We start from the raw sequence: 26,193 nt of genomic DNA on the forward strand, positions 1-26,193 counted from the left end.
CCCCCCCCCCCCCCCCCCCCCCCCCCCCCCCATACTCAGCAGCACCTCCTGTCCCCTCCTATTCCCTCCCTCTTGTGCCCACTGCTGCCTTTCTTCCCACTGCCCATGGCTGACCCAGGAGTGGAGAGAGTCCCAGAGTCACTCTTGCCCTGCTCCAGCCAGGCTATGCAGGGGCCAAACTCAGCTGGGGACAGTGTCAACAGCATCAGTGGGTGGGTTCCTCCTTCCTGCCTGATCCCCCTGGATGTTCCCTCAAGCCTGGGAGCCATTTCTGCACTTTCAGCTAGTTGGGGACAAAGCCAAACCCTATTAAAAATAAGGCCTCTGAGACCAAACAGGCTAAGTGGCCAGGGACATGCCTGAAGTGTGTTATGCCAGTGTACCTGTGTGCCTCTGTGCTTGGTCAGGCAACATAGCCCTAATGATGAATCACATTAGTTCCTCCCCCATCCTGACCTGCCTTTGGTTTATTTCATTCATGCTTTTAGAAGGACGGGTGCTGGCTTGACAGCCTGTGGGCTGAGTTTTCTGTCCTGTGCAGGCCCAACCCAGGGGTCACCCTTTCCTTGCTGTCCTTTAGCACCCAAGAAAGCAAAATGCCTGTCTGTCTCACTCCAAGGATGAGGAGCTCAACTCTGCCCAAGACAGGGCAGATATATGGCCAGTCTGCTCTCCATTACCCAGAAAGATTTGAAGCCAGGAGCAGGAAGCTCTGTGGTGGCTGACACTTCCACTTTGCAGTGCTAAGGGTGATGTGGGATGTTCCCAGAGCCTGCTCTGGGGGAGACCAGTTCTTCCATTCATGGCTTAGAGATATTTTAATAAATCAAACAGAAATAGCAGTTCCAGAGGACTGCATCACTACTGTCATGTACTCCCTGTGAACAACTGGCTGTGCTACCCCAGCCTTTTAATCCTGCCTTTCAGAAGCTGTGCTGGTGGCAACTCAGGTTTGGGCCCCAGAATTTCAGGCAAAAACAAAAGACCTCTCAGGTATGTTTTTGGACTGAGCACCCAGGCACCACCAAGAGTTTGTATCTGTCATGATTCATTTATGGGATAGAACTGAATTACCAACATCTACAGAAAAGTGGAACTTCCCTAAGGATTAATTCTGTACAATGGCCTTGACTATGCCTGCTTGAAGAATGAAACAAAATGCTCTGCTGGTCAGCCCCACTATGAATGTCATTCATATTCATAGTGAGGTGGCTAGATGAACGGAGAGTGAACTGCTCTGATTAGCACCCCATAAAGCAAAAAACAGTGTAATAAAGAGGAGTCACTGTGATGGTGAGCGAACCCATGATAGCAAGACTCTTTTCCCTCTCACCACTACCGTACACTGGGAATATTGGGCAGCATTGTTGAGGGGACAGCATAGGGAAGTCCAGAGCTATTTCCCTCTATGATTTATAATAGGTTAACTGAATCTAAAGTGAGGGCTGGATTTCCCTGAAGCAGGGGAGCAATCCAAACACCTTACCACCTCTGGTGATGAAACCACCTCAGAATTTAATAAAATGCCCTCTGTTTACATATAGGCACACATGTATACATGCTGCTTTACACAGAAGATAACTGCTAGGCGCTGGGTACTCGATGGAACACAAGCTGGCAAGCCCCAGGGCTGGTGGCACATAGGAGCTTTTCTGCTAAGATTTTCACACTCGGTCTCCAAACATCACTCTCCTGTAAACAGCCTCTGGTCCTCAGTGAGGAGCTATCAGATCAATCATCCCAATAACATGCAAGCATAAGCACCCTCCACCCCTGGCAATGCCAATCTCCTCACATGACAAATACCAGGGGAGGGCTGAGGTTAGCTTGTGTCATCTTGAGAGTGCAAAAGGAGCTGGTATGATCTTCTAGGGAAATTGTGATGGCTGCCAGGGGCTTCCACCTGCTATAGTCTGGCCCCAGGGCTCCAGTGTTCACCTTATCACATATGCCATCCGAGGGACAGGAGAGGAGCTGTATCCAGTGTCCCTCTCATGGCAGTGGGGCTTGCTGTGCATGCAGCCTGCATATGAACGTATCCCAGTCTCTAAATTTTGACCTGCATCATAAGATCAGTTCCATAGGTGGCAGTTCTGCTGTGTAAGCCAGACAGGGACTTCCCAGGAGCCACACAGGGCTGGTCCCAGGGTGAAGTCAGTATGTGCAGATTTGGTGATAAGAAAGCAATGGCCATGGCTGGGTCTAAGCCAGCATCTGCTGTAGCACTGGCTGACCCAGGACTCACTAGATCCAGTTCTGGCACTTGCACCCAGACACAGGTGGGGGGACCAAGGGCCCTAACTTTCTGTTCGTGGGACACGGCACCCATGATGTATATAAATACCCAAGTTCCAATTCCTTTTATACAGCTTTCTTATCCTGTTGGCTCAGGACCTGGGAGACGCAGAAGGGGATGAGACAGACAGCAGCCAGGGGCACAGCTGCACTCTTGCAGAAAGACAGGCCATAGAACAGCAGCTCCACTTTGGTGGGCGGTTTGAAAGAGTCAAACAGGTGCAGGACAACAAGTGAGGCCACAATGCAGCTCAGGCGGAAGGGCAGCTGTTGGCCCTGCTTCCCTTTGCAGCTTTCCATGTACATCTGGGAGTGGAGGGCCAGCCCCAGCCCAAAGAGGATGCCCAGGTTCCGGAGGAGGCCAGCGAAGGGTGTGGTGTCAATATGAACCCACTCCGGCTGGTCACACCACCTCTTGGCTTTCTCCAGGGTCCACAGCAGATCAACACCAAGAGTCTTCAGCAGCAGGTAAAAGCCCAGGGCAAAACTGAAAAGTAAGAGGGTTGTGCCCAGGTATCTCCAGAGACTGGCATTGTAAATGGAGTGGATGTGTTGGAAAGCTTCAGCCACTGCCATGCCTGCAGGGAGCAGAGGGTGAAAGGAGAAACAGCCAGTCAGAATGAGAAAGCATAATTCTGCCACACACATCTCCATGATTATCACCGTGGTGTCATGTCATCCCAGGGAATAAGTGGTATTCAGGTGGCTGTGCCTATTCTCAGCATGGAGAGAAAATATTATTTACCTACTTTAGGTATTGACATACTGTGTTCCCCCCTCAGAGTCCCAAGCCTCCTACATTTGCATACCTCGAAACAGTATTTTTTGGCCAGAAAAACCTGCCAACCATTGTAATTAGTCATGTAATGTTCTATCTGCATGACCTGGATCACTATGTTGAAGTGCCTGGAGGCTACAGCTTTCTAAAGACTTGTACCATACTGTGTATTCTCTGGAAAGGCAAATGCAGTAATTGTATAGCAAACCTGGACAGATGCAGCTTCATGACTATCCTCATCCAACCTAATATAACTGATGAGTACTGCCCAGGGTATGGGCTATGTAATATTGCAGGTGGACGTGGTAGCTATCAACTAGAATGCAGGAAGAAAAGGCAGCTCTTTTGACTGTACTGACCTGAGATGACCCCTGCAATGACTTGATGAGGAAAATGTGCAGCAATGAAGACTCGGGACAGACAGACACAGATCTGTACTGCCCAGAACCCTGTCCACAATGCCATCCGCAGGAACCTGCAATGGGGAGACAGTTCAGTTAGTGGCAAAGCCAGTAGGGTCAGCAAAGCTTGTTCTTGCTCAAGGATGTAGGGACGCATTTTCTGCAGTGTCTGGGTAGGAGCAAGAAGGCTGGGATCTCTGAAATGCCTCCCCCTGACAGCAGAGTAAACAATCATAACATAAAACCCTGACAGTCACTGATTATGGTACTACTAACCCACAGAGAAGGAAGCTTGGGGAGGTCCAGGGTTTGCACTCCATAGCCAGGCCACATGCCACTTTTAACACACACTGAAAACATCCAGGAGTGGGTTTCCCCAAAAGTTCAATGTTAACTTAACTTTGCGAGTAACAACAGAGATCCCGCTGACTTCAACTGGGACAGAGTTCAGGTAACACAAAGCACTGCCACTCCCACAACCCAAGTGGAGCCTCAGTCAAAGACCACCAGAGTCAACAGAAGGACTTTGAGCCAGGCCTTTGGTCAGGCTGTACCACAGAGGGAATGATTCTGTCCCAGTACAAGGGGTCCAGCTTGTAGGAAGTATGAGCTGTGATTCTCTTTGAGTGTGTCTACACATTGCCGTGCTTTACTACTTCCTTTTGGAAGTAGTAAAGCATGGTGCAGTACAGGTGGTTACTGCGCTGTGCGCATGGCACACAGGTAAATTTTGCTGCTACATCACTGTAGCAGCACACTATACCCAGGGATGCACTGCTACAATGACATAGCTGGCAATCACATGTAGACACGTGATTGCTACGCTGTAGCACACCTTATGACACAATGTAGTGCCTTTTGCTATGGCCTTAGCTGGCCTAGCTTCCAATTCAATGGGTGCTTGTGAAGCCCTTACCAGCCTTTTAAACCTCTTGCTCAGCACTTACATGTTGGCCTGTAGGCAAGCATTTGCATATAGATATATAAGTGTGTATGAGAGAGCCATTGTGCTACCTGCTTCCTGCAACAGAAAGTTCTACTGCTCAGCTACATGATGCATGAAGGGCATTGACAGAAGTGATGGTTTGTCAAATGATCAAGCCCCTGATGTGCTCTACTGCTGTGCACTGACTGACATGCATGGCTGCAGAGTGCTTTAAAAATGCCCAATTGCATGACAATCTGAAGCTTCATTACATGAAGGTTCAGATGAAGGTGCTCCAAAGTTGAGCACCTTTATTAATATTTATCAACATGCACCAGGAGCAGAGTTGGGCTGAAGCAGCCCAATGCTGCCCCTGTTGCTGACTGCACAATGGGAGGGGGAGAAGGGAGGGGAGGGACTTCTGTGTAGGGTTTGCCCAGCCTGCATTGGAAAGTGGGGCAGGTGCATTTGAATCTCCCCCATCCCTCCCAAGGTGGGGGGTGGGGCTCCAATCCACCTGCCCCACCCTCTAGCTGAGGCTGGGCAAACCTCAGACTGAACTCCCTCTGCCTCTCCCTCTCCCCCCTCCATTCTGAAGACAGCACCAGAGCTGGGAAAGGGGAGGGGCAGGGGTAGAGGAGAGCAGTAGCAGACACATATCCACTCCAAACTGCAGTCTGATCCCCCAACCCCCATCCCCCCAAACCAACAGCCAATGTCTGCTGGGTCAGGAGACCACTAACTCATGGCACTTCCTGCAAAGCACCACGAGTTATAGCAGGGAGCTGCACAACTGTCAGTGCCTGAAAGTTCACTTCCTTTTACTGGTTCAGAATGCACCTTCCCCTACCTTCAGGGCTTCCCTCTACCCTGAAGATATGCAACTGTCCAAATGCTGCTTACCAGTATTTAAATGCTGGCTGTTTCTTCCCCACAACAACAGAAAGAATGGCTGTCACCATCACATAGTAAACTCCTGCTGCACCCATTGCATGACCTGAGGGACTTCCTAGGGGAAAGAAAGTGCCCATATTAGCTTTTCTCTGGTTGTTCTTTGCACGTTAGAAACATTCTTCCCTGAAGACTAACAGCAAAGAGTGCCCAGGTTTCTAGGATCCCTCAGCTGGAAGTCCAAAGGCCTACTTTGCCGCACAACAGCAGCCAATTCCAGCAGGACACTGGGGATTCATCAGTGTAGGGACAGGCACTGTGAGAATCCTCTCCACTTGTAGCATTCGGAGTGGGGGAGAAGAAGAGGAACTCTTACAAATAAGGCATTATTGGTGGGGGGGAAATGTGGAATGTGAGAGGGGTCTCCTAGGCCATCAAGTCCAGGCCCTTGCATTCGCAAGCAACTGTTAACCACAGAAATCCCCCAAATTGCCACTTCAACACCCCACTCACAGCTATGAGACAAAGCATCTGGAATCTCAATGGCAGTCTACCCATAACAGGGGTAGAAGCAGGGGAAACCAGGGCACTCCCAATGCCCTGCCACGGCAATGACAGGGAAGCAGATTCTACAATATCCAAGATCCCAGATACACTCAGAAGAATCTAAGGGAAGGACTCTCCCCATACTACAGAGGAAAGGGAGAATCCTCCACAGACCCTGCCAGTCTGATCTAAGGAAAAATTCCTTCCTGACCCCATATTTGATGATCAATATGGTCCTCAGTAGAAGAACAAATGTCTAAGTACAAAATATGTAGTTAAGTATTCCAGCATGGGAAATAAGCCTACAGCACTATGACCACTCAGAGCAGGGAGAGCTCTGCGAATTCCCCAGGGCCTGTGGTACAGTCCCACACAGATATGGCAGTGCCAGCTCCACTCATGCACTGGGGACCTGGATGGAATCACTGTAATACTTGAAAACTCCTTGGCCCTTAGGCAGCCTGAGCTCCCACCATCCTACAGAAATTCAGTGAAGGTAGCAGCTACAGAAATGGCACCCAGCAGAAGCTGGGATTAGACTACAGGAGGTATAGCCGAAGGCCAAATCCAAAAGTACTCTTTGTCCCCCCCCCCCAAGTATCACCTACGTAGCAGTGTATGGGAATTTTTTTTGGTGCTTATGCAGATAAAGTTCTGTATGCACCAGTCTAGCTGTGCCTCCCTTCTGCACAGTCTCAGAAAGCTGCACTGCTACTGCCTAAGCTCGGGGGTGGAAGAGAATCTTCCGAGTGCCTGCATAGTGCCAGGTAACTCCTGAAACTTTAGTTGGAGAAAAAGCCACAGGTTGTAATTATTTGACACCAGAAGATCCATCCACCTGTTAGCCCACTAGTGTGGGTACTTGCCCAGGGAGCAGAATATCAAGGCTCTGGGCCCTTTGCACCCAGAAGGGGTTTGAAACTCCATTTTTTCCTTCCTAGCAAATGATTCTAACCACTAGGGCACAGACTAAGCAGAGACTACAGTATGCCTCTGGAAGATGGCATACTGGGCAGTCAGGAAAGGCAGATATGTGGTGCCAAGAAGCAAAGAGCAAGCCAAAGGGAGCATGGCTCAGTGAAGTGGATGCTGTGATGGAAGGGCTCTGGGCCTATCCTTCTTCTCCTGCTGGACAGGAACTCTCCCTTCACTATTTACCATTTGCAAGGTGCAGAAATTGACTGAGGAAGAAGCCAGATGCCAGGACCTTCTCCCTGACACTGAGTGTCCTTCCTTCACTAAGCTTCTAGGCTAAGAGGTTAATTGTTCCCTCTCACTTCCTCCCCCATTTTAGTTCAGGATGTTTCTACACAGATGGAAATAAAATCTAAAAGCTATTTAAGTGCCAAATGACATTTGGCCCTAAGTGACTTGCTTTGTCACAGAGAGTCTGTGGCAGAGCAGGGGATTAAAACCAAGTCTCTACCAACCTAGGCTAGTGCCTGGTCCTCTGAAACCATTCTCTCTCTCTGTGTCCATCCCTGGAGGACATTTCTTTGTACTAGTGATATCACAGGCCAGCACTTGTGACAGCTCTTTGCCTCACCCTCATACATATATGAATTTCTGAAGCCAGCAGCTTGAATCATGAACCTTTGCTCTGCATAGAGATATCAATAGCCCCCCATTCCTTCCCAGGACAACTGCTCAGTTGGTTGGCACATGCACACTTTCTTCCGTATGCTACCCACTGGCATAAATTGTGGTGCACAGTTCTACCCCTTTACTCCCCTCTCAAGTTTAGTTTTAGAAGATGCCTCACCTGGGCCAGTCTCACATGTGAGAGGGAACTGCTGGATGACAGGAACAGAGGTGTTGTCATAGTAATTGGTCTCATGGACCCACCAGTAGGGTCTCTGCCCAAAAAGGATCCTGAAACACAAGAGTAAAGGTGGCTCTAGTTGTCTTAGACACACAAGAAGAAAAGCAGGCTCAAACCCCATCACCTAAGCCCTGGCATGCAAGCAGGGACTGGGGAAGGGATGACGGGGCCAAATTTGAGGTATTCACACACATAGGGTCCAAGAAAGACTTTTAGAATAGTGTCATAGAGAAGTAGGGCTGGAAGGGACCTCAAGAGGTCATCTAGTCCAACCCTCTGCCTGAGAAAGGATCATGTCTATCCAAACTATCCTATGCAAATGCATTGTCTAACCTCTTAGCAAAACTACAGTCAACCCTGACAAGACATAACACCCTAACCAGCCACACGTAAAGCAGGGGGACCATGGTGGCCAATGTCCTGCTGCTGCTGCAAAGGTTGTTAAAATATGCTTGAGAGATTCCATACCCTGGTTTACATACTCTCTTTCCTCACATCAATTCCTCAGGGAAACCAAAGCAGCTAAAATTGGGGAGGGGCACGGAAAAAAGAAAGACCCACCTCTGGTTTCTTCAAGTTTACGTTTTCTAGCTAATAGCAATAAATGTGCTGGCAATACTAAACACACAGAAGCCCCCACCTTCCCACCAGAGTTTGTACATGTCCCGTCTATACATGTATGTGGCACCATGGGTGGATCTCAGCTTTTGAAAAGGTGGGGTGTGAGTGCATCCTCACATATAACACAACACATATTTTCTTCCAGGTAAAAATAAACTAGAAGCTTTACTAACATGCTAGGGCAGTGGTTTTCAACCTTTTTTCATTTGCAGACCCCTTTGGAAATTTTGAATGAAGGTGCCAGCCCCTTTGAGTATTAAGTATGGGTATTCACAAACTTTTGACTGATGACAGTCATTGTTTGTGGACCCATTATGCATAGTCAGTGGATCCCCAGGGGGGTGGACCAGAGGTTGAAAGCTACCCTAGGGGTCTGGGGCTATATTGTTCAGTTTAAGATCAAAGCAAAAACAAATATAACTTCATGGGAATGTGCATTAATTTGCTCTAGCCTATATCATAAAAATGATGATAAACTAGGTAAAAATAATCAAAGGATGTTGTTTCCTTAGTGTTGTTGTCATTAGAATTAAATGCACATGTCTTTCAGATTCGTAAAACAAATTATAGGCTTCTTGTGCATCTTGACAGTGAAATAAGGTGTTCAGAAGGAATCGGGTAGATTAAAATGGGCTATAAAGTCAAGTGACTCCCCTACTGCTCCTTGAATAGAAAAGCTGCTGCCGCTGCCAGCCAGTGGGTTTTAAATTTTGGGTAGACCAGGAATCAAAGGGGGTACAACAGCACCTCCCACGGATCCACCCCTGTGTGGCACTGGGCATTCTCCATGTCTCAGGGACCAGAGTTGGCAGCATGAGCAAAGAGGCCCTGACTAGCTCAGAGTTGCCGTGGACTTTCCCTTTGCCACCTCACTCAGTGCAATGCAGAGGCATGCAGCTGGGACCAGCAACTACACAGTCTACGTGGTCACTTGTGAACCCTTTCCCACACCCTTCACATGGGTCTGACCCTGCAGCAGGACACAAGGTTTAAAACACTATCAGTGAACATTAAAAAATAATAATTATTTACATGACTTTGTAGAGACTGAAGAAAGTGTAGGACCTGGCATATAGTAGCTACATGGTACTTAATTGGTCTAGGTGGATGCAAACTAGGACATGCCATTAGTCATGCAGCCTGCCTTAACCTGTGGCATAGGGAGTTAAGAAGTTCCAGTGCCATAGTGTCTCATAGGAAGCAAGGTGAGACCCCACACATGGTAACTGCATGGATACAGAGTTGTAAGCTGGCTAGACATACTGAGATGATGGTTTTAGTATAAGCTGTACAGTTGCTGGGGTGGGGCAAATTCAAAGGCTGCTTACAGATGAAAAAAAAACCCAAAATAAAACAGTGTTTTATTTAAACTCAGCATGCCCCCATGCCGAGCCCAGCGCATGCCCAGAAGAGGTATGGTGTTAGTTTGACCTGGCTCACCCAACTTCTGTATAGATTGGGTGCTTCAGAAGGGTTTTTCTGGTGCTTATATCTAATAGCTGATTGAATCAGCTTTAGATAAAAATGCAAAAAGCCCTGTTGAAGCATGTGAGCTATACAGGCGCTGCGGAGCTGGGTAGAACTAATGCATTGCCTCTTCTAGTAAAGCGTGGTTTGTTTTTTTTTGGGGGGGTGGGGGGGAGGTCAAATTGGTCAGCAGTCTTTTTCAGTTCATGGTGCCCGAGGGCAGTTCTCAGTTCATCCCCTCTGTCCCGCTTCTACCTGGTGGTTTCAAGTAGCTATCTTCATATTGGTGCTGGCTCATGATGTTTAACTTGATAATAGCCAAAAGGCCAAGAAGCGATCATGCAGGCCTTGCCCAAAGATGGGAAGGTCTCCCAGGGATATAGCCTGAGACCCTGTATATAAACTTATCCATAGGTTGATCATTGCTCCCAGCTCATTCTGCCACACACCTCCTTTGACTCCCATGGCAACTTCACCAGCAGATGCACACTAATCTTTTCCCTACTGGGATCCATCCCCAAGATGACACCAGCTCTGGGGAAGAAGTTTCCTTAAGAAATGCACCCCTAAAGTAAGCAGGGTTGTGCCCAAAGCAGTGTCTGGCCCCCCAAACACACCTCCCTGCCCATATCCACCCCTGCTTTATGTCCTTTTCTATCATGAGCTACAAACAGACTCACTTTTCTCTAAACAGTGGTAATGTAATAAGCTCTAAGCACTTTGCATCCACCGATCTCAGTGCCCTTCACAAAGCAAGGCAAATATTGTCACCTTGTTTTACAGCTGGGGGGAAATGAAGTCCACTTAAGAGAAGCCCATCTAGAGCTAATGTCTGCATTAATCCCATAAAATGAACAAGTAAAGCTAGTTCAGGTCTTCACTCTGCTGCTGCTCTGGAAGGAAATTTGCATCCTGAAAACTTTAAAGAGGTTTGCTTTGGAAAGCTCCAGTTTGGAGCTACCCTCAACCTGCCTAGTAGTTCATAGAAAAATACTCCTCAGCAATCACCTCAAAGGGACAAGCAGGGATTAGGCAAGTGCTCCTAGTACAGCAGGGCCAGGCACAGCACAGGGTACTACTCACCACTTAAAAACCAGGTTGAGCCAGTCCCCAATCACCGCCACCCAGATGAGCTTGATGCCCACTGTCTCACAGAGGTGGAACCAGATGGGGAAGAGGATGAAGAAAGTGTTTCGCAGGTCAGCGGCAAAAGAGACAAAGAGAAACCAGTCCTGGGAGCCCTGGTAATTCACTTGCAAGTAGCGAGTGGCCTGAACCCCTGCATCATGCAGGACATTCATTCCAGCCTCCATTCTTGTCTCTTGTCAGCACCTCAGTGTCAGCAGGAAGCACAGAGTGACTTTGGTCTCTACTGTGCTCCGGCTGCTCTCTGGCTTGGATTTATACCCTGCAAGGCTTGTTTGCAGCCTGTAGGTCACTTGCTCCAGCACTGATCTTTGGACCCAAAAAACACTTTTGTCAAAGGTGCATCACCGGGAAGGAGTTGATGCAAACATGTTTGGAGAAACTTACGTAAAAGCAAAAAAAAAAGGGCTGATAAAAACAAAATGTTGTGTGCCCTGCTCTGCCACTGGGCACTGTTAACCCTTTGCAGAACCAGGGGCCTCCCCATGCTGTAGGAACTGTACAGCTAAGTGAGGCAGGATTGTCCCTTAAAGCAACTACAGCTTCCCACTCTGTACCCTCCGTATTTTTTTCCAACTCCTGATAAGATTTCCTGGGTTTCCAAACTTCCATAATATCATTCATTTCCTAATGAAGGGTTTCAGATACAGACATTCACTGAAACTCAGCGGGTATGTCTACACATCGCCATATGGTGATGTTTCGACTGTGCCATGTTTTAGTACTTCCTTTTGGAAGTACTAAAACACAGAACAGTACGGGCGGTTATTGCGCCATGTGGGCAGCACATGCTTAGATTTTGCATCGAAGTCGCTGTAGTAGTGCGCTGTAGCTGGGGAGTGTGCCACTACAGTGACATAACTGGCGATCACGTGTAGACACATGTGATTGCTGTGTTGCTGTAGTGCGCCATATGGAGGTGTACTGTAGGGTGACATGTAGACATAGCCAGTGAAACTCTGAACCATTTAGATCTCAATTGTAGATAATTCTGTGGATCTCTGCTGCCTCAAGCCCGCAGTAGCGCAGTAGGCAAGATGGTCCTTGGGTAACTCAGAACTTCCCCAACTACAAGAGTGATTTGCTTTAGGCTGAGCTGCATTTATGGAATATAGAGTTGCTACAAGTCACATCCAGTGCTCCTTGCTGAGCTCTGGGGGATAATCTGCACAAGCAGCTGAAGGTCCTGAACTACCTCAGGACAGTTTATTTTCCCAACATCCACCAATTTGCTCTATAAATTGCCTTCATGTCTGTATAGGGTCCTTTCATTATGTACTTGCGATCTGCAGACCGCACCATGGCATCCCCCATCACGTGATGAAAACCACAACCTGGGCCTTTAATCATAAGATATTTTTAAGATCTTGAGACCTTTTTAATAATCCATTTTGACCATTTCCCTTTGTCTTACAGTTTCAGGATCCTTTAAAGTCATATTTCCCAGCCTGATGGGATTTTTCCCTTCATATGTGGCATGGGGTTGTGGGGGGGAATGGCTCTCTTCCTTGCATCACTTGAGTGTATTTTAATAACACTTGCAAGTGCAGGACACTAGTAGTGCCCTCATCCTCCTGCTTTACTTGTGGCAGACTGGGTGGAAGGCAGCCAAGAGCTGGAGTTGGAGCTGGAGCCCCAAACTCTGCAGCAAGAGCTGCCCAGCTGCAGCTTCTCTCCCTTCTCCCCCACCTTGCCTGCCCTGGTGCAGCACCAGGACACATGCAACTGCACCAAGGGCAGCCCTGCTGGGAAGCTATGCATACTGGCTGGGGCTAGTGCCAGGGCTGGGATTGTCCAGTGGGCGCTAATGGAAGTGCATCACGGGCTGTCTAGGGCAGGGCTTGGTCCCATGCAGAGCACTGCAGGGGCAGCCATGGGCTGGATGTGGGGGAGGACTGCACCTGCACTGCACTGCCCAGGCAAGCTCTACTGCATGTGCCCCCTGCCCCCATCCCTTCCTCTGCCCACCCCTGGCCAGTTCCCAGCACCTAGCACTCAGGCAGCCCCTCACACTTACATCCCACAGCCCCCCAACACCCCACATCCCCTCCATATCCCCTATCTCTCCACCTCGCCAGATGCACGTTCACCCCCACCCCACACACACACAGTATACAAGAGTAAGGCTTTATTTTGAGCTATTATGCATATACACTATTCAAAAACATATAAATCAGGGCTAAAATTATTTTTTGAAATAAAATTAAAATGTTGTAGTAGTAGATGTTTGATTTTACTATACTTTTTTAAATCTATTATTTGTTTAAATAATATCTTCTAAAAGGTGTATGCGGCCCTTGGCAGATCACCAAAACTCGTTAAGTGGCCCTTCAGCCAAAATAATTGCCCACCCCTGTAGCAGGGCAACAGGATTGTTTTGCAGCTTTAGAACTAGCTTAGCCAAGTGCTTCTATGGGATGGTCTGTACAGAGGTGATCATGCCTAGAGGAGGGGGTTGGACTAGGTGACCTGCTAAGGTCCCTTTCAGCCCTACTTTTCTATGATTCTGTACAAGGAGGAAGGTTAGATATTTGCCTTATATTGAAGAAAGCTGAGATCTCTCATAAACCCAACCCTAGGAATTGGGGTTTTACCAAGCGCACCAAGCATTGTGAGAACAGGTGATGCCGCTAGCTGAAGCAATCACTTGGGAGCCGTCTGTTTGGGATTGAGATGATGGAACAGTCAGCAAGTCTGCGGGTCCCAGTTATTGTTTATTAGCAGGGCCCAGCTCCCCAGGACATGACCCGTGCGTGGCTTGACTGTGACAAGCTGAACGGTTCAAGGATCTTGACCTGAACTTTCACACTGAGAGAGATAAGTGATGCCTTTTCACTGGCTGGCAATCATTAACCCCTCATGCTGTTTCCCCATTCACTGACATCACCTTGTTTAGGTGCAGAGTTGCTTCGTTGTCTCCTGTGAATGGCACCACTATTTGAGTAGCCTATCTCCACAAAATGACAGCAGCAGCAGTGGCCAGCAAGGGCCTGCCAGGAAGAGGATGGGGAGGCAGAGGCCTTGGACCAAAGTCACAGAGTACAGGAACTTCTCCCCTGGAAGCTCAGTATCCCTTCAGTATGACTGGCCCAAGCAACTGCCAGGTCCTCTCCATTCTGCTATCCATTAGCTGGACCCTGGCTAAGCTGCCCTTTCTTCCTCATTCCCGCCTTCTCCTGCCATCATGCCCTGGCTGCATCTTCCACCTCATCGCCGTAGCTCTTGGTGTTGCAGTAGCACCCTGAGACCCCATCAGAACAGTGGTGTCTCCTCAATCCCTGCCCTGTCTGCCACTGTTCAGTCTTTCCTATTTCCTGTGAATCCCTGAAGTCCCATCCCTAGTTTAAAAGGCTGCTACTGAAAAGTTCCTTTGCCCAATGCTCTAACTGGATTTTTCCCCCCATTGTAGCCCCCACTGCTTCAGATGTCTGGTCATCACCTTCAAGGCTCTACCTTACACAATTCCTGCCTATACCTCTGCTTCTCTGCCTTGCTGTGTTTCCAGAACCTAGTGCCAAGGCACTGCCTTCATCTCCCTATCACTGTCCCAGCTCTGTGTTACCACGTGGATTGGAAGTGGCACAGGTCAGCCTGCTCTTGAGCTCTCTGCATGGCAGGTCCTGGTCCTGGCCCTCCCTCTGGACGTGGTGTAGAGTAAGTAATGATGATAAGACTCGGCTCTCCACTGTTGTATTGAAAGCACTAGCCTAAATCAGAGCTGAGGAGTTGTATCTATTTGCACCTCCACATGCTGCAATATGAGGATGCTCAGCTAGTGTTTGAAGGGCTGAGGGGCAACCACAACCAGAGAAGATGTTTCTGTTTCCTGCAGAAACAGACCACTGAGCTATATTCCTGGGTGCAGCAGTGTGGGCCACAACTGTCTTCACAGGCCAGATTCCTGAGCACCCAGGTTCTCCTAGGTAAGTTCATTAGGCTCCTATGCTGCCTTGTGAGGGACTTAATTGCAGGCACCTCAGGTATTGGCACAGGTTCTACCTCTGCTACCTTGATATCCAAACTCAGAGTCGGGCATGACCAAACCCATTTGGCATAAAACCAGTGAAGTCATTTGGTTGAGTTTCCAATGCTACGTTGACAGGGTGTTGGAGGCTGCCTGCTGCACTGCCCAGATGCCAAATCCTTATCAGAAGAAATGTGCTGATAATGGTGATTCACCCAAGAACCATCTTGCCTGCTGCACTAGGGGGGCTCAAGGCAGGAAAGATCCACAGAAGTATCCACAATTGAGAGCTAAATGTTTCACTCATGGAATCCCTGGGTAAGGCAGAGCCAGTCCCATCAACTTCTTAGTACTGGGGTCACTTTGGGGCATGATCAGGAAGAGACCCCACTACAGGGACACCACAGTCCCAACCAAACCTTGCATCCACAGATGCATCTCAAGCAGGTCCAAGGAGGTGATCCTCCCCCTCTATGCGGCACTGGTCAGGCTTCAGCTGGAGTACTGCATCCAGTTCTGGGTGCCGCACTTCAGGAGGGATGTGGACAGCATGGAGAGGGTCCAGAGGAGGGCCACTCGTATGATCAGGGGGCAGCAGGGCAGGCCCCACAAGGAGAGGCTATGGGACCTGAACCTGTTCAGCCTCCACAAGAGAAGTCTGAGGGGGGATCTAGTAGCCTGTTACAAACTAGTCAGAGGGGACCAGCAGGCACTGGGGGAGTCCCTGTTCCCCCGAGCACTACCAGGAGTGACTAGGAATAATGGTCACAAGCTGGCAGAGGGTAGATTTAGGCTAGATATCAGGAGGCGCTACTTCACAGTCAGGGTGGCTAGGATCTGGAACCAACTTCCAAGAGAAGTGGTGCTGGTTCCTACCCTGGGGGTCTTTAAAAGGAGGCTGGGTGAACACCTTGCTGGGGTCGTTTGACCCCAGTACTCTTTCCTGCCATGGCAGGGGGTCGGACTAGATGATCTGCTTAGGTCCCTTCCGATTCGACCAACTATGAAACTATGAAACAGTTTCCAGCTCACATAGTGCAGGAGGATTAGTGCAGCCAGTAGAAATGGAGTAGCCCAACGTTGTACCAAAGGCTGCACAATTCTGTTGCTTTCACAGCAACGTATTGTAGAGGACCTCCACAAAGCTGCTACAGCGAGTGATGGAAGCACTACACTGCCAAGACTGTCTGGAGCCAACCAAACTCATGGACTATGTATCCTTCCCAAGCCAGGCCCTGGCTAGCTGAAATGTCTCTGTGTGCTCTGGGCAACACACTGTCAGGCCCTGTGTGAGGCTGGGGCAGAGAAGCTGTGTCCGCTGAAAGTTAGGGTCCTGCCCAAATTCCACTAACATTCTTCACAGAGCATACTGGGTTTAAAGTAAGCTTTTTCTTTTGATTAAAAGTAGCTAACCTACATATATTTATTGTAAGTAGCTAAAACTCAGGAGTTAGACCAATCCTTAAGTCCCTTGCTTAACTAGAGTCCCAAGTGAGGGGGAGTCTGCTAGGGAGTTTGCCTGGAAACTCTCTCTCAACTTCCTTCACCATAAGCTTGGTGAGAGGAAGCAGAGAAAAAGGAACCTTTCAGGACCAAGGAGCAGTGAACAGGCCAGCTTACAGATGAGTTTGCTAGGGAAGGTCTGCTTGAAGAGAGGGGCAGGAAAAGAGAAGCAGTGGATCCAGAGAGATGGGTGGAAAACACTGCAATGCCAGAGCCACTGCCACTACCGACTCATCCTCTGCTTGCATCTGTAAGGTATCTGTCCAGGCAGGCCCACTCACTGACAAGATTTCCACCCAGGTCCTGGTTTGGCACTGTGGTGGAGACTGCAGTTTGCAGGTTCCTTGCAGTGACAGCCAAGTGGGGGAGTGCCTGTGATGTGAGAGGTTCATCCTTGTGGTATCCCTCAGGGAACAGGCAAGAGAGCTACAGGAGGAGGTGGCGAGGCTCCAAAGCATCCTCTGCCATGGGGACTTCATTGATTCAATGCTGGAGGAGACCTTTCTCTAGGACTGTGGAGGAAGGACTGCCAAAGGCAGGAAGAGGGACATGGACTCCCAGGAAGGTGGAAGCTGAAAGCTTGTGACCTTTGGCAGCAAGCAGATGTCTTCATCTCCACCTGTAGCAGTTTGCCTGGAGAACAGATATGGAGCCCTAGCAACAGAGGAGGAGCATGTTCCATTGGTGGAGGCGTCCAGGCCAGGCATCCCGAAGGTTGGAAAGACTGAGATCACTACCATCAAGAAGAAGTGATGGGTGGTGGTAGTTGGAGACTCTCTTCTGCAGGGGATGGAGGCATCCATCTGCCGGCCTGATCTCTGGTCCTGGGAGGTCTGCTGCTTGCCCAGAGCCCAGATCTGAGATATCACAGAAAGATTACCAAGACTCATTTGGCCCTCTGATTACTACTTAATGCTGCTCATCCATGCGGGTGCCAATGAAACTGCTAGGGGAGGCCCTGAGCAGATCAAAAGTGACTACAGGGCTCTGGGTGCAAGAGTAAAGGGCATGGGGGCTCAGATGGTGTTCTCAATTCTTCCAGTCAAGGAGAAAGGCCTGGGAAGGAGCGGACGTATCCTGCAGATTAATGCATAGCTGTGCAGGTGGTGTCATCAGCAAGGCTTTGTTTTCTTCGAACACAGGGTACTGTTCCAAGAAGGATTGCTAGGAAGACATGGGATCCCCCTGGTGAAGAGAGGGAGAGCATCTTCACAGACAGGCTCACTAGAGAAGTAAGGAGGGCTTTAAACTAGGTTCACCAAGGGAGTAGAGACCAAAGCCATGAGGTCAGTGAGGAAATGGGTGACCTGGAGGAAGTGCAAGCAGGAGTGGGCAATGGCAGAGCAGGTATTCTTATTCTTCCTGAGAAAGTAGGGCAATTGGCTAGTTACTTCAAGGATCTGTGCATGAATGCATGGAGTCTGGGAAACAAGCAGGAAGAATTCGAAGTCCTAGCCATGTTACAGAGCTGTGACATGATTGGAATTACAGAGACTTGGTGGGATCCAGCTGGGGATAGTCGTGCTTTGAGCAGGGGGTTAGACTAGATGACCTCCTGAGGTCCCTTCCAACCCTAATTTTCTTTGATTCTATGGGTTATTTTCCCCCAGAGGAATGAAAAGACTCAGGGGAATTTCTCCCTGTTTATACCTGACTGTACTGCAGTGAAATGAATGTAACCCCCTGTCCACTGAGCAACCCTAAATCCTGCTCATTGTCAATGGTGTGAATAGATTGTGAGCTCAATGGACAGTGGCTGTCACTGTGTCTATGCTGCACCAGGCTTCTTAGCACTTGCCCAAGACAAACACCACTGGATTAGCTGTATTTTTCCATCCTGGAGCTCCCTGAGATGCAGAAGCTTCTCAGGTCCATGTTCCCCTGCTCAGCAGCCCAGCTGTTTGTGCCTAAGCATGTGACAAGATTTGGCCTAAGCATGGAGCCCAATTTCACTGCCTGCCCCAGAGGAAGAGCAGAATTTGAGAGATGGCCATGAGAGCTCTGCTCCACAAACACAAAAGGAAATTAAAGTTTACACAGGCATAAACTTGCAAAGCAAATTTCCCAAATGCTGTCTTAGCAACCCTGATATGACAGCAGCTCTAGGCAGTGAAAGACATTTCAAGGAACTTGGCCTTAACTTCAAAAATGAGTTTTCTTAGAAAAAGATCTATGAGGATTTTGCCCTGTGAGGTTTCTATGTGGAAAACAGGGGTGGATGGGTCAGAGTCTCTCGGCAATAGCGTCTTTTGGTCTCATTAGAGGGAATTCTTCAGGTGTCCTTCCTGGCCAAGCTACCAGAAAGCCAGAGGAGGGGGGTTGACATGACCCTTCCCTCCCTCCAGACAGAGCCTGGGTGCCAAGATATGTATAATAATAAACAGGAAGATGCTGAACAAGGGCCCTGTTGTCCAGAAAGGCCTGCAGACATGCTAGCCCTCTCCAGCTATATCCCCTTCCCTGCTACCAACACCACACCACAGGAGTGGTGCTAGTGCCTTGGCCTCCCTAGACAACATGCCCCCAGCAGAGAACCAACCCAGTTGTCTTTGAGCAGACATCAGCCTCTAGCTCCTCACTTATTTTCAACCAACTCTGTACCCTGCGCCAAGATCTAAACACGTGCTCTCTGAGCAGTGCCTCTTGCCATGGAGACAGACGGATTTCATGTCCTGTTCGCCTTTCCCTATCTCTAATTCAATGCAGAAAAATGTTGGACACCAGAAAATGATCTCTGCAGCCAGCGGGCAAGAAGGAATCAGTTCATTTCCTGAGTGTGAATTGCTGCTTCTGCAATCTCAGCGCCAATGCAAGATTCAGATATCAATCATGGGCAATAAGCAAGGAGGTATCCAGCCAGCCCCACGAGGCAAAAGTAAATGCAGGACACTGAGGGGCCACGAATGTTAATGAGAAATTAAGATCAACCCACATGCACAGACAAGCTGAGAGTGCAGTGCTTTCTCCCTAGGACGTGGCTGCTCAGCCAGGCAATGAACCACGTACACTATTGATTGCTGTGGCCCTCTCCGCGTGCTTATGACCTGTTCTGAGCACTGAGAGAAGACAAAACTAATGAGAGCTTTTGCTTTCTTGATTCCACGATAGTCACAGGCACAGCTTTCCTCCTCATGGGCCCTGCCAGCCATGAGTGGTTATGCAGTCTGGACTGGGTCTGGGGAGGTCTAGTGGATCTTGTGGGGAGGGGATGTGAGTGAAAACAGACTTGATCCATGGAGAGGGACTTGGATTTTATCTGGGGAAACCGATCTGTTGAGGACCATGTCCAGGTGACCTGGGAATTACAAGTATTCCAAGCCTTAAGATCAATTCCCTCCAACTCCATCTTGAAGGGGAAGTTGAAAAGAGACCAAGCCAGACTGGTTGGGTACTCTAGCACCCTGGAGTATCACAAGGGGCATGTCAACACTTGTCATCCTGCTCACATGCACAAGGAAAGGAGAGCATGCTGTGCTCCATCCTGCCCTTGAAAACACTATGCACTTGCCCCTAAGTCCATGGGAGTTTTGTAGATACAGCAGGGCTGAAAACACCCAGAGGTCCTGATGCAGAACCTTGAGGACCAAGAGAGAAGAGCCTGAGAACCTAAAAACCAGCAGGCACTCCCCTGCTGTTGAACTATAGCACTCAGACACACTTTGTGCAAAGTACCTCTTGCTCTCTGCAGCTGTATGCTGCCCACATGCAAGTCACTCATGTACCCATGGACCGTTATCTTAATGGGCCCCAGATGGAGATGCCAAGAACCAGAAATCCTGGCCCCTTAGGCCCCTCTATTATCTCTTTTTCTCACCCCAAATCCCTAAAAGATCCTTTCTCCCGGATGGTTGAGTCCAAGTCCCTACTGCCCTGAAGTGTGAAATGCTGCATGTCTTGCTTTGGTTGTTTCCTCACTTTTAAATTCTTAACTAACATGATCAGGATTCACACAGGCCCAGCGATCAGGACTCCCCTCTCACAGCAGCTCAGGGAGACAGTGCCAGGCAGTGTACTAGCCCTACTTGGCTTCCCAGGCAGGAGTTAGAAGCCTCTTCCCATGGAAAAACAGAGTCAGCATTGGGATAAACCCAGAATCTCTCTGCCAGACATGCTTGGTCTGCTGGAAAGGCTACTGGAGTGTCTCAACAACTAAGGAACTTTGACAGGGTCTGGGAATGGTGCCCACGCCTCCAGCATCTGCACTGCTTCATTCTTGCATAACACAGCACTCCAAGGTGCTAGAGTATCCAACCGGTCTGGCCTGGTCTCTGTTCAATTCCCCTTCAAGATGGAGTGGGAGGAAACTGATCTTAAGGCTTGGAAAGCTTCTAATTCCCAGGTCATTGGAGATCACATCTCATAGCTTCCCAGAGCCACATCTTTCTCTCCAGCTCCCAGCCTCTGCTCTGCACTTAGCCCATTTATGTCCCTTATCGCTGTTTATGGTGTGTGCTTTCCCAGGAGTCAGACTCTTGCACATTCCACCAAGGAAGTTGTATAACAGCTTGTTACAGGCCTTGTATTTTTTGAGCCTTTCCTTGCTGGCTGCAACATTTATCACAGGGAGATTCTGTCCCTGGGCCACTGACCCAAGCCTCCTGCATTGCAGTGAGGCATTGTTATAGGGAAGTTCTTTCCTTGCTCCACATCCACAGTGTCGATCTTCAGAGGTCCAAACTTGGCATTTCACAGATTCTAGGAACAGGGAACCCTCGACCCCAGAGCTGCCTTGTCAGCATCACCACTGTCCTGCTGAGTGACCTGCCCTCCTCTGCACCCCACCTATAAAATGGCACGGCTGAGGCTAGCCTGATCCTGTGAAGAACTAGATGCTTGGCTTGATGCTACAATTTCCCAAGAAATGGCCTAACTGAAGACATTTTGAGAGATGTGTTCTGGGGTCAGTAAACCTATTTCTCTGAGACTGGGGAGGTAAGGTCTGGCCTATTAGCAGTTCACCGAATCTGCATTACTGCTCTCAGTTTTGTTGCCTAAATCCTGGGTGAATTCCCTGGACACAAGAGAAGCTAGAGGGGCAGCAGCTCCTGCAAAGCCAAGCTAGGAATGGAGGGGAAAATGGGGTTTGGCTCCACAGCTTGTAGGAGGAGCAACTTTGCTCTGTCTGCTCAAGCTATGATTTCTCCCTGTCCACAAAATACCAGTTTCCCCAGGTTCTTCTTTATTTACTAGGCATCTTGGTTGGACATAGCCCAAACATAGACTCTGGAACTTCTGGGCAAGGGAGCAGAGATAGGGCTTCCCTCTGACATGCAGCAGGGACTTAGGAGGGAGCCAGAACAGAGGACTCTTCTCCCAGCCAGAGCAGGAATAAGGCAGCAGGGAGAACATTTGGAGAGCCATGTCCAGAGGGCTGGGAGCTACCGCAGCACTGCTGTTTATAAAGCTGATGCACACTTCCATGCTGAAAGAATAGGAAAAATAATGCTACCAAACACAGACTCTCTTTGGTGTGGCCTGGGCCTATGCTGGAGCAGGACTGAGTTAGGCAGCACTAAGGCACACACGTAGGTGCCCAGTCCCAGCTTGGAGAGCCCCCAGGGATGCTCATTACTCAGATTCTGGTTCCTGCCTCTCATTGCTGGAAAGCATTTACCAAAGGAACAGCTACAGGAGACAGAAATAGCCTCTGGGTGGAGAGTGCAGACCCCTTGGGCACTTGTACATGTGACACCGTTAACATGTATGCAGGACGAAAATGTCACTTTGTGTAGCTTAATGGCATCACAGTGTGCACGTGCAAGACTTTTGGGGGTTTTAAATGACTTTGCATGGTTGCAAACTAAACTACATCTGGGCCCCCATAGGCAGGCTGCTAGCAGGCCAGGTGTTGCCCCAGCTCGGAGGTTGCACCTCGCCAGATCCAACTCTTCCCCGAGCCTGCTGGGGCTTCCAGTCCCCTGTGCACTGTCCCTACCACCTTCCCACTGCCTGGGACTGCCTGGGAAGGGGCTGACTTGCCCCTGGGGCAGCACAGGGAGGTGGCAGAAGGGTGCCTGGGTGTGCTGGTGGCCAGAGAAGGCAGCGGGGATAGTGCTGGGGGACGCTGGAAGCCCAGGCAGGCTCAGGGAAGCTGGGGCTCGATGAGCTTCCAGAACTACATGCACTGTTCCTGCTGCCTGCTCTGGCTGTCAGCACATCCAGCTGCCTGCCTGCCACCTCTCTGCACTGCCCCAGGGGCAAGCCAGCCCATTCCCATGTGGTCCCACATGGCGAGAAGACAGCAGGGGTCATGCATGGGGTGCTGGACGCCCCACTGGGCTCAGGGAAGAGTTGGATCCAGCCAGGTGCTGCCTCTGAGCTGGAGCAGCACTTGGCCCACTAGCAGCCCACCGTTGCTGCGGAGGAAAGGACCAGGGCCCTCCACAGCTCACCTCAGGGGGTTCTCTGCCTATCGGCAGCTCGCCCCTCAGCCACAGCCAGGCTCCTGCTCTAACAAAAAAAAAAAAAAAAAAAGGAGTGGGCCCCTCACCATAATGTGACAGAAAAAATGAAATGGTTTAGTCCTCAGGTTTTTATTCTATGCCCCACCATTTCCATTTAGGGGCACAGAATAAAACCTTGGGGATTATACCCCTGTCATGTGTACAAGCGCCCCTTGATGTGCACCCCAGAGAGGACAGACAACTTGTTAAGCTGCTTACAGAGTGCTCAGAGCTCCTGCTGTATAGCACATGAAAATCCAATGCACAGGTAGAAAATGCAAGCATGCCAGAGCCCCTTATTCTCTCGCTGCAGAGCAGATCAATAAATAACAGGACAGGAACTCACTGCAGCTCCAGTGCCTCACACCAACCTTTGTCCCAGAAACTACAGCAGCCAGATTTGGGACAGCATGTTCTCTACTTTTCCCAGAGCTGTAGTTATCATGCAGCAAAGCAGCCAGAGACTCAAGCTCCTGGAAACACTGCCAGCTCCTGAATTTGCTGCAATATCCTTCGTAAGAGGGGCTGTCTGTGTTTTCTGTGTCCATAGTTAACTGGAAGAGCTCCCAGCTGGACGGGGGGGCTTGGGGGACACAGAGAAAGAATGGGGAGCAGGGCTGGTATCTATTGGTGTGTTTGGCACTCCCAGGCTTCGTCTGCATCAGTATAGTGAGCAGAGTCCAAATGAGCTTGTCCTGTAAACATGCCGGTCACTTTGCAAAGTGTTTTCTAAGAATGTGAGTGCTAGTCCATCCAACATGAAAAAGCAACTTCCTGCCCATCCCTATCTCTTGGATACCCAGTGCTTACACTTCCCCAGCTGTGAGAGACTGAAGGAAGGTTTGTTTATTTTATTTGTATTTTTAAATTTTGTTTCAAGGGCCAAAGCAGTTCCAAATTCTGTTGGGCAAAACCCAATAATAAAGTTCCAATTTTGACTGAGCAGAGCTTAATTGTTCAAGTTCATATGGCTCTATCACTGGGCAAGTATTGTCCTTCCCAGACTCATCCGTCTGGGGCTTCAGATACTCCCCAAATCTGTGGCTGACATCCTATAGGCAAGCTCACTGACCCTAGGGTTCAGATGCCCCCTAGTCTCAGCTGCTGTTAACCAAAAGGCCAGGGAACAAGCCAGGGGGAGAGCAAGAAAGCAGTCCCCTAGTGCCACAAAAGTATGCAGTTGAGTTTCCCACACTTGGGGAAACTCTCAGGGGTCAGCATGCCTGCAGTGCAAGGGACAGGTCTCACTCTGGGAAAACCACCTCTTAGCCCACTAGAGACCTGGTGATCATGGTATTTACCCTGCCAGCCCTGGAGAAAGGGTGAAGAGACTCAGGCCTGCAGACAGCAGGGTGATAAAAGCCCATTGTGTCCTTGGGTCAGCCTTCTCTTCCATCTCCCTTCAGTGGGCACATGGCCCACTTATCCCTACATTGAAAGACAAATCACTCTAAACCAGGGGTGTCAAATATATGGCTCACAGGTTGGATCTGAACCTCAGAGTGGGTGGCCGGGGGGGAGGGTTGTCATGTGGCCCACAGGGCTTCTTGCACACCAGATTTGGCCTGTGAACCTTGTCACTGCATCTGCCAGAGCTGCTGCATTAGCACAGCTCTGGAACCCAGGGGTTAGCACTGCTGCTGCTTAACAACCCCCCTCCCCAAACTGCCACTGAATTTGGGGGGTTTAGTTGCTGTTGGTGACTAAAATGGGAAAAATGTTGGGGGCGGGCAAGTGGGGGGTTCTGGAGCCATGCCAGTTCAGAGGCCCTGGCAGCCATGGGGATTAACACTGCCACTTGCAGTTTGTCTGGCCCACAAGAAGACCTACAGCTTGGATCCAGCCTGCAGGGCCAAATGAGTTGGACACCCCTGCTCTAATCCACTGAGGTTTCCTTTGCATCTGTCATATTAGGGACCCCTCACAGCCTCTGCGGCAGGACAGAGACTGGAGGTGACTCTGACTCCACCTGTCATGGAAGCGCACCCATGGTACAGATGGGTTGTAGGAACCACCACACAGCCCAGGTCTGATAACATGAACATCAGTGAGATTGAAATTTCTGTACAGGACCAGTGTAAGCACCCTAAGGGACAAGACAGCCAGGGCAGCAAAGCTGATGACCCACTCCCGGGTGGAAAAGGATCCTTCCTGACTGCAGCTGGGCCAGGCTTGGGAGCTGAACTAAGAACAGAGAGAGAGAGGAGCCACTACCTACCCAGGACAGCGCAGTCCCTGTTGAAAACAGGAAACAAGGAATCTGTGTGCCACTTAGCTTGACAGACTGGCCTTGTCAATGTGTGCCCAGTCCTCCTTGGGCAAGGTCCAGATTTTGAAGGTGGTGGCTGTAAAATATTCCTATAACAAAAGCAGAGAGCTCCCAGGGCTTGATTGGAAGAGGAAACCTTCTGCTCCACGCTCCCCAAATACACATCAGGAACTATATTCCCTCCAGGGTGAGACCAGCTCAGGGACAGGGACTTCATGGCAGATTTGAGACCCAGATCTTCTCCGTGGAGCAAGGACTGCTGTATGGGTGTGACGGAGAGGGAGGTATGTGTGGGAGAGGGAGGGAGGGTGGGGTAGGAGAGTGGGGCTGATGCTGCTTGGCCTCCTCATGGAAACTTGAGGGGTACCTCATTATTACCAGGCAGCACAGTCAGTTCTGCTGAATCAACAAGTGCCAGCCCATCCCCAGTGAGAGGTTGGCACAACCAAAGGCTCCCAAGAGGACTCCTGATCTGGGCTGCAGGTATGGTTTGGCCAATGTCTGGCGCACAAAGACGATGCACGGGAACATGTCTAGGCCCTAGAGGCACACGCTGCCCTGAGGCTCACACAACCTCCAGACCCATGGCCTTTCTTTGTGGGACACTCTGCATGCCTCAGAGGCATGCCCCATGGAGGGTGAGCCCAGGATGACACAAGGCATGCTGCGCACACAAGACAAACATGTACCTGTTCGGGTGTTGGGGCATATGTGCAAGGGTCTCTGATTCAGAGCCAGAAGGATCACTTTCCACAGAAGCCAAGGCCAGGGCTGATTAATCTCTGCTCAGAACAATTGTTACACATTAACTCCCTTGTTTGTCCCTAATTTCCAGTTAGTGTCTGCTGTCAGTGGACAGGGTCCACAGAGCATTCATGGCACGAGCACTGTGAATGGACCACAGCAAGGGAGAGCACAAAGGACACCCTGCAGGATCTGTGCCCATGTTCCCGGCAGTGTTGCTTCCAGGGGCCTGCTTCCCTTGCCCAGCACTGAGCTGGTCCCAATCCACAAGCAGCTATTGAATACTTGAGCCTCTTGGAGCAATGGGTAAGCCAGGAAGCCAGCCTCCCACAAGCTGCAGCACAGGCAGCCCTGTTTTCTGCACTGAAGCAGCAGAGC

General features: G+C 49.8%; 1 protein-coding gene across 2 annotated transcripts; it reads right to left on the reverse strand.

The window, feature by feature from the left end:
- Nucleotides 1-1,492: 1,492 nt before the first annotated feature.
- LOC109289490 (glucose-6-phosphatase-like) lies at nt 1,493-25,795 on the reverse strand. Of its 2 annotated transcripts, none has more exons than XM_019505534.1 (5): nt 25,761-25,795; nt 7,599-7,708; nt 5,303-5,408; nt 3,433-3,548; nt 1,493-2,873 (listed from the first exon to the last, which is right to left on the reverse strand). In XM_019505534.1, the coding sequence occupies exons 1-5, from the start codon at nt 25,778-25,780 to the stop codon at nt 2,362-2,364; spliced, it is 864 nt and encodes a 287-aa protein (XP_019361079.1). In that variant the 5' UTR covers nt 25,781-25,795; the 3' UTR covers nt 1,493-2,361. The 2 variants fall into 2 exon arrangements, with proteins under 2 accessions (XP_019361079.1, XP_019361070.1); XM_019505525.1 differs by lacking the exon at nt 25,761-25,795 and adding an exon at nt 10,830-11,135.
- Between the last annotated feature and the right edge of the window lie 398 nt (nt 25,796-26,193).

Source organism: Gavialis gangeticus, unplaced genomic scaffold (assembly GCF_001723915.1).
Source record: "Gavialis gangeticus isolate Ggan-Ray unplaced genomic scaffold, GavGan_comp1, whole genome shotgun sequence".
Classification (NCBI taxonomy): Eukaryota; Metazoa; Chordata; order Crocodylia; family Gavialidae; genus Gavialis; species Gavialis gangeticus.

Bases quoted from the DNA above. Each gene is read 5' to 3' on its own strand.
- LOC109289490 (XM_019505525.1), bottom strand. From the start codon at position 11,059: ATGGAGGCTGGAATGAATGTCCTGCATGATGCAGGGGTTCAGGCCACT. The intron at 3,549-5,302 runs GTAAGCAGCATT...TCCCCATTGCAG, and splicing joins CAGCCAGCATTTAAATACTG to GTTCCTGCGGATGGCATTGT. The intron at 2,874-3,432 runs GTCAGTACAGTC...TGCTCCCTGCAG, and splicing joins CATTGCAGGGGTCATCTCAG to GCATGGCAGTGGCTGAAGCT.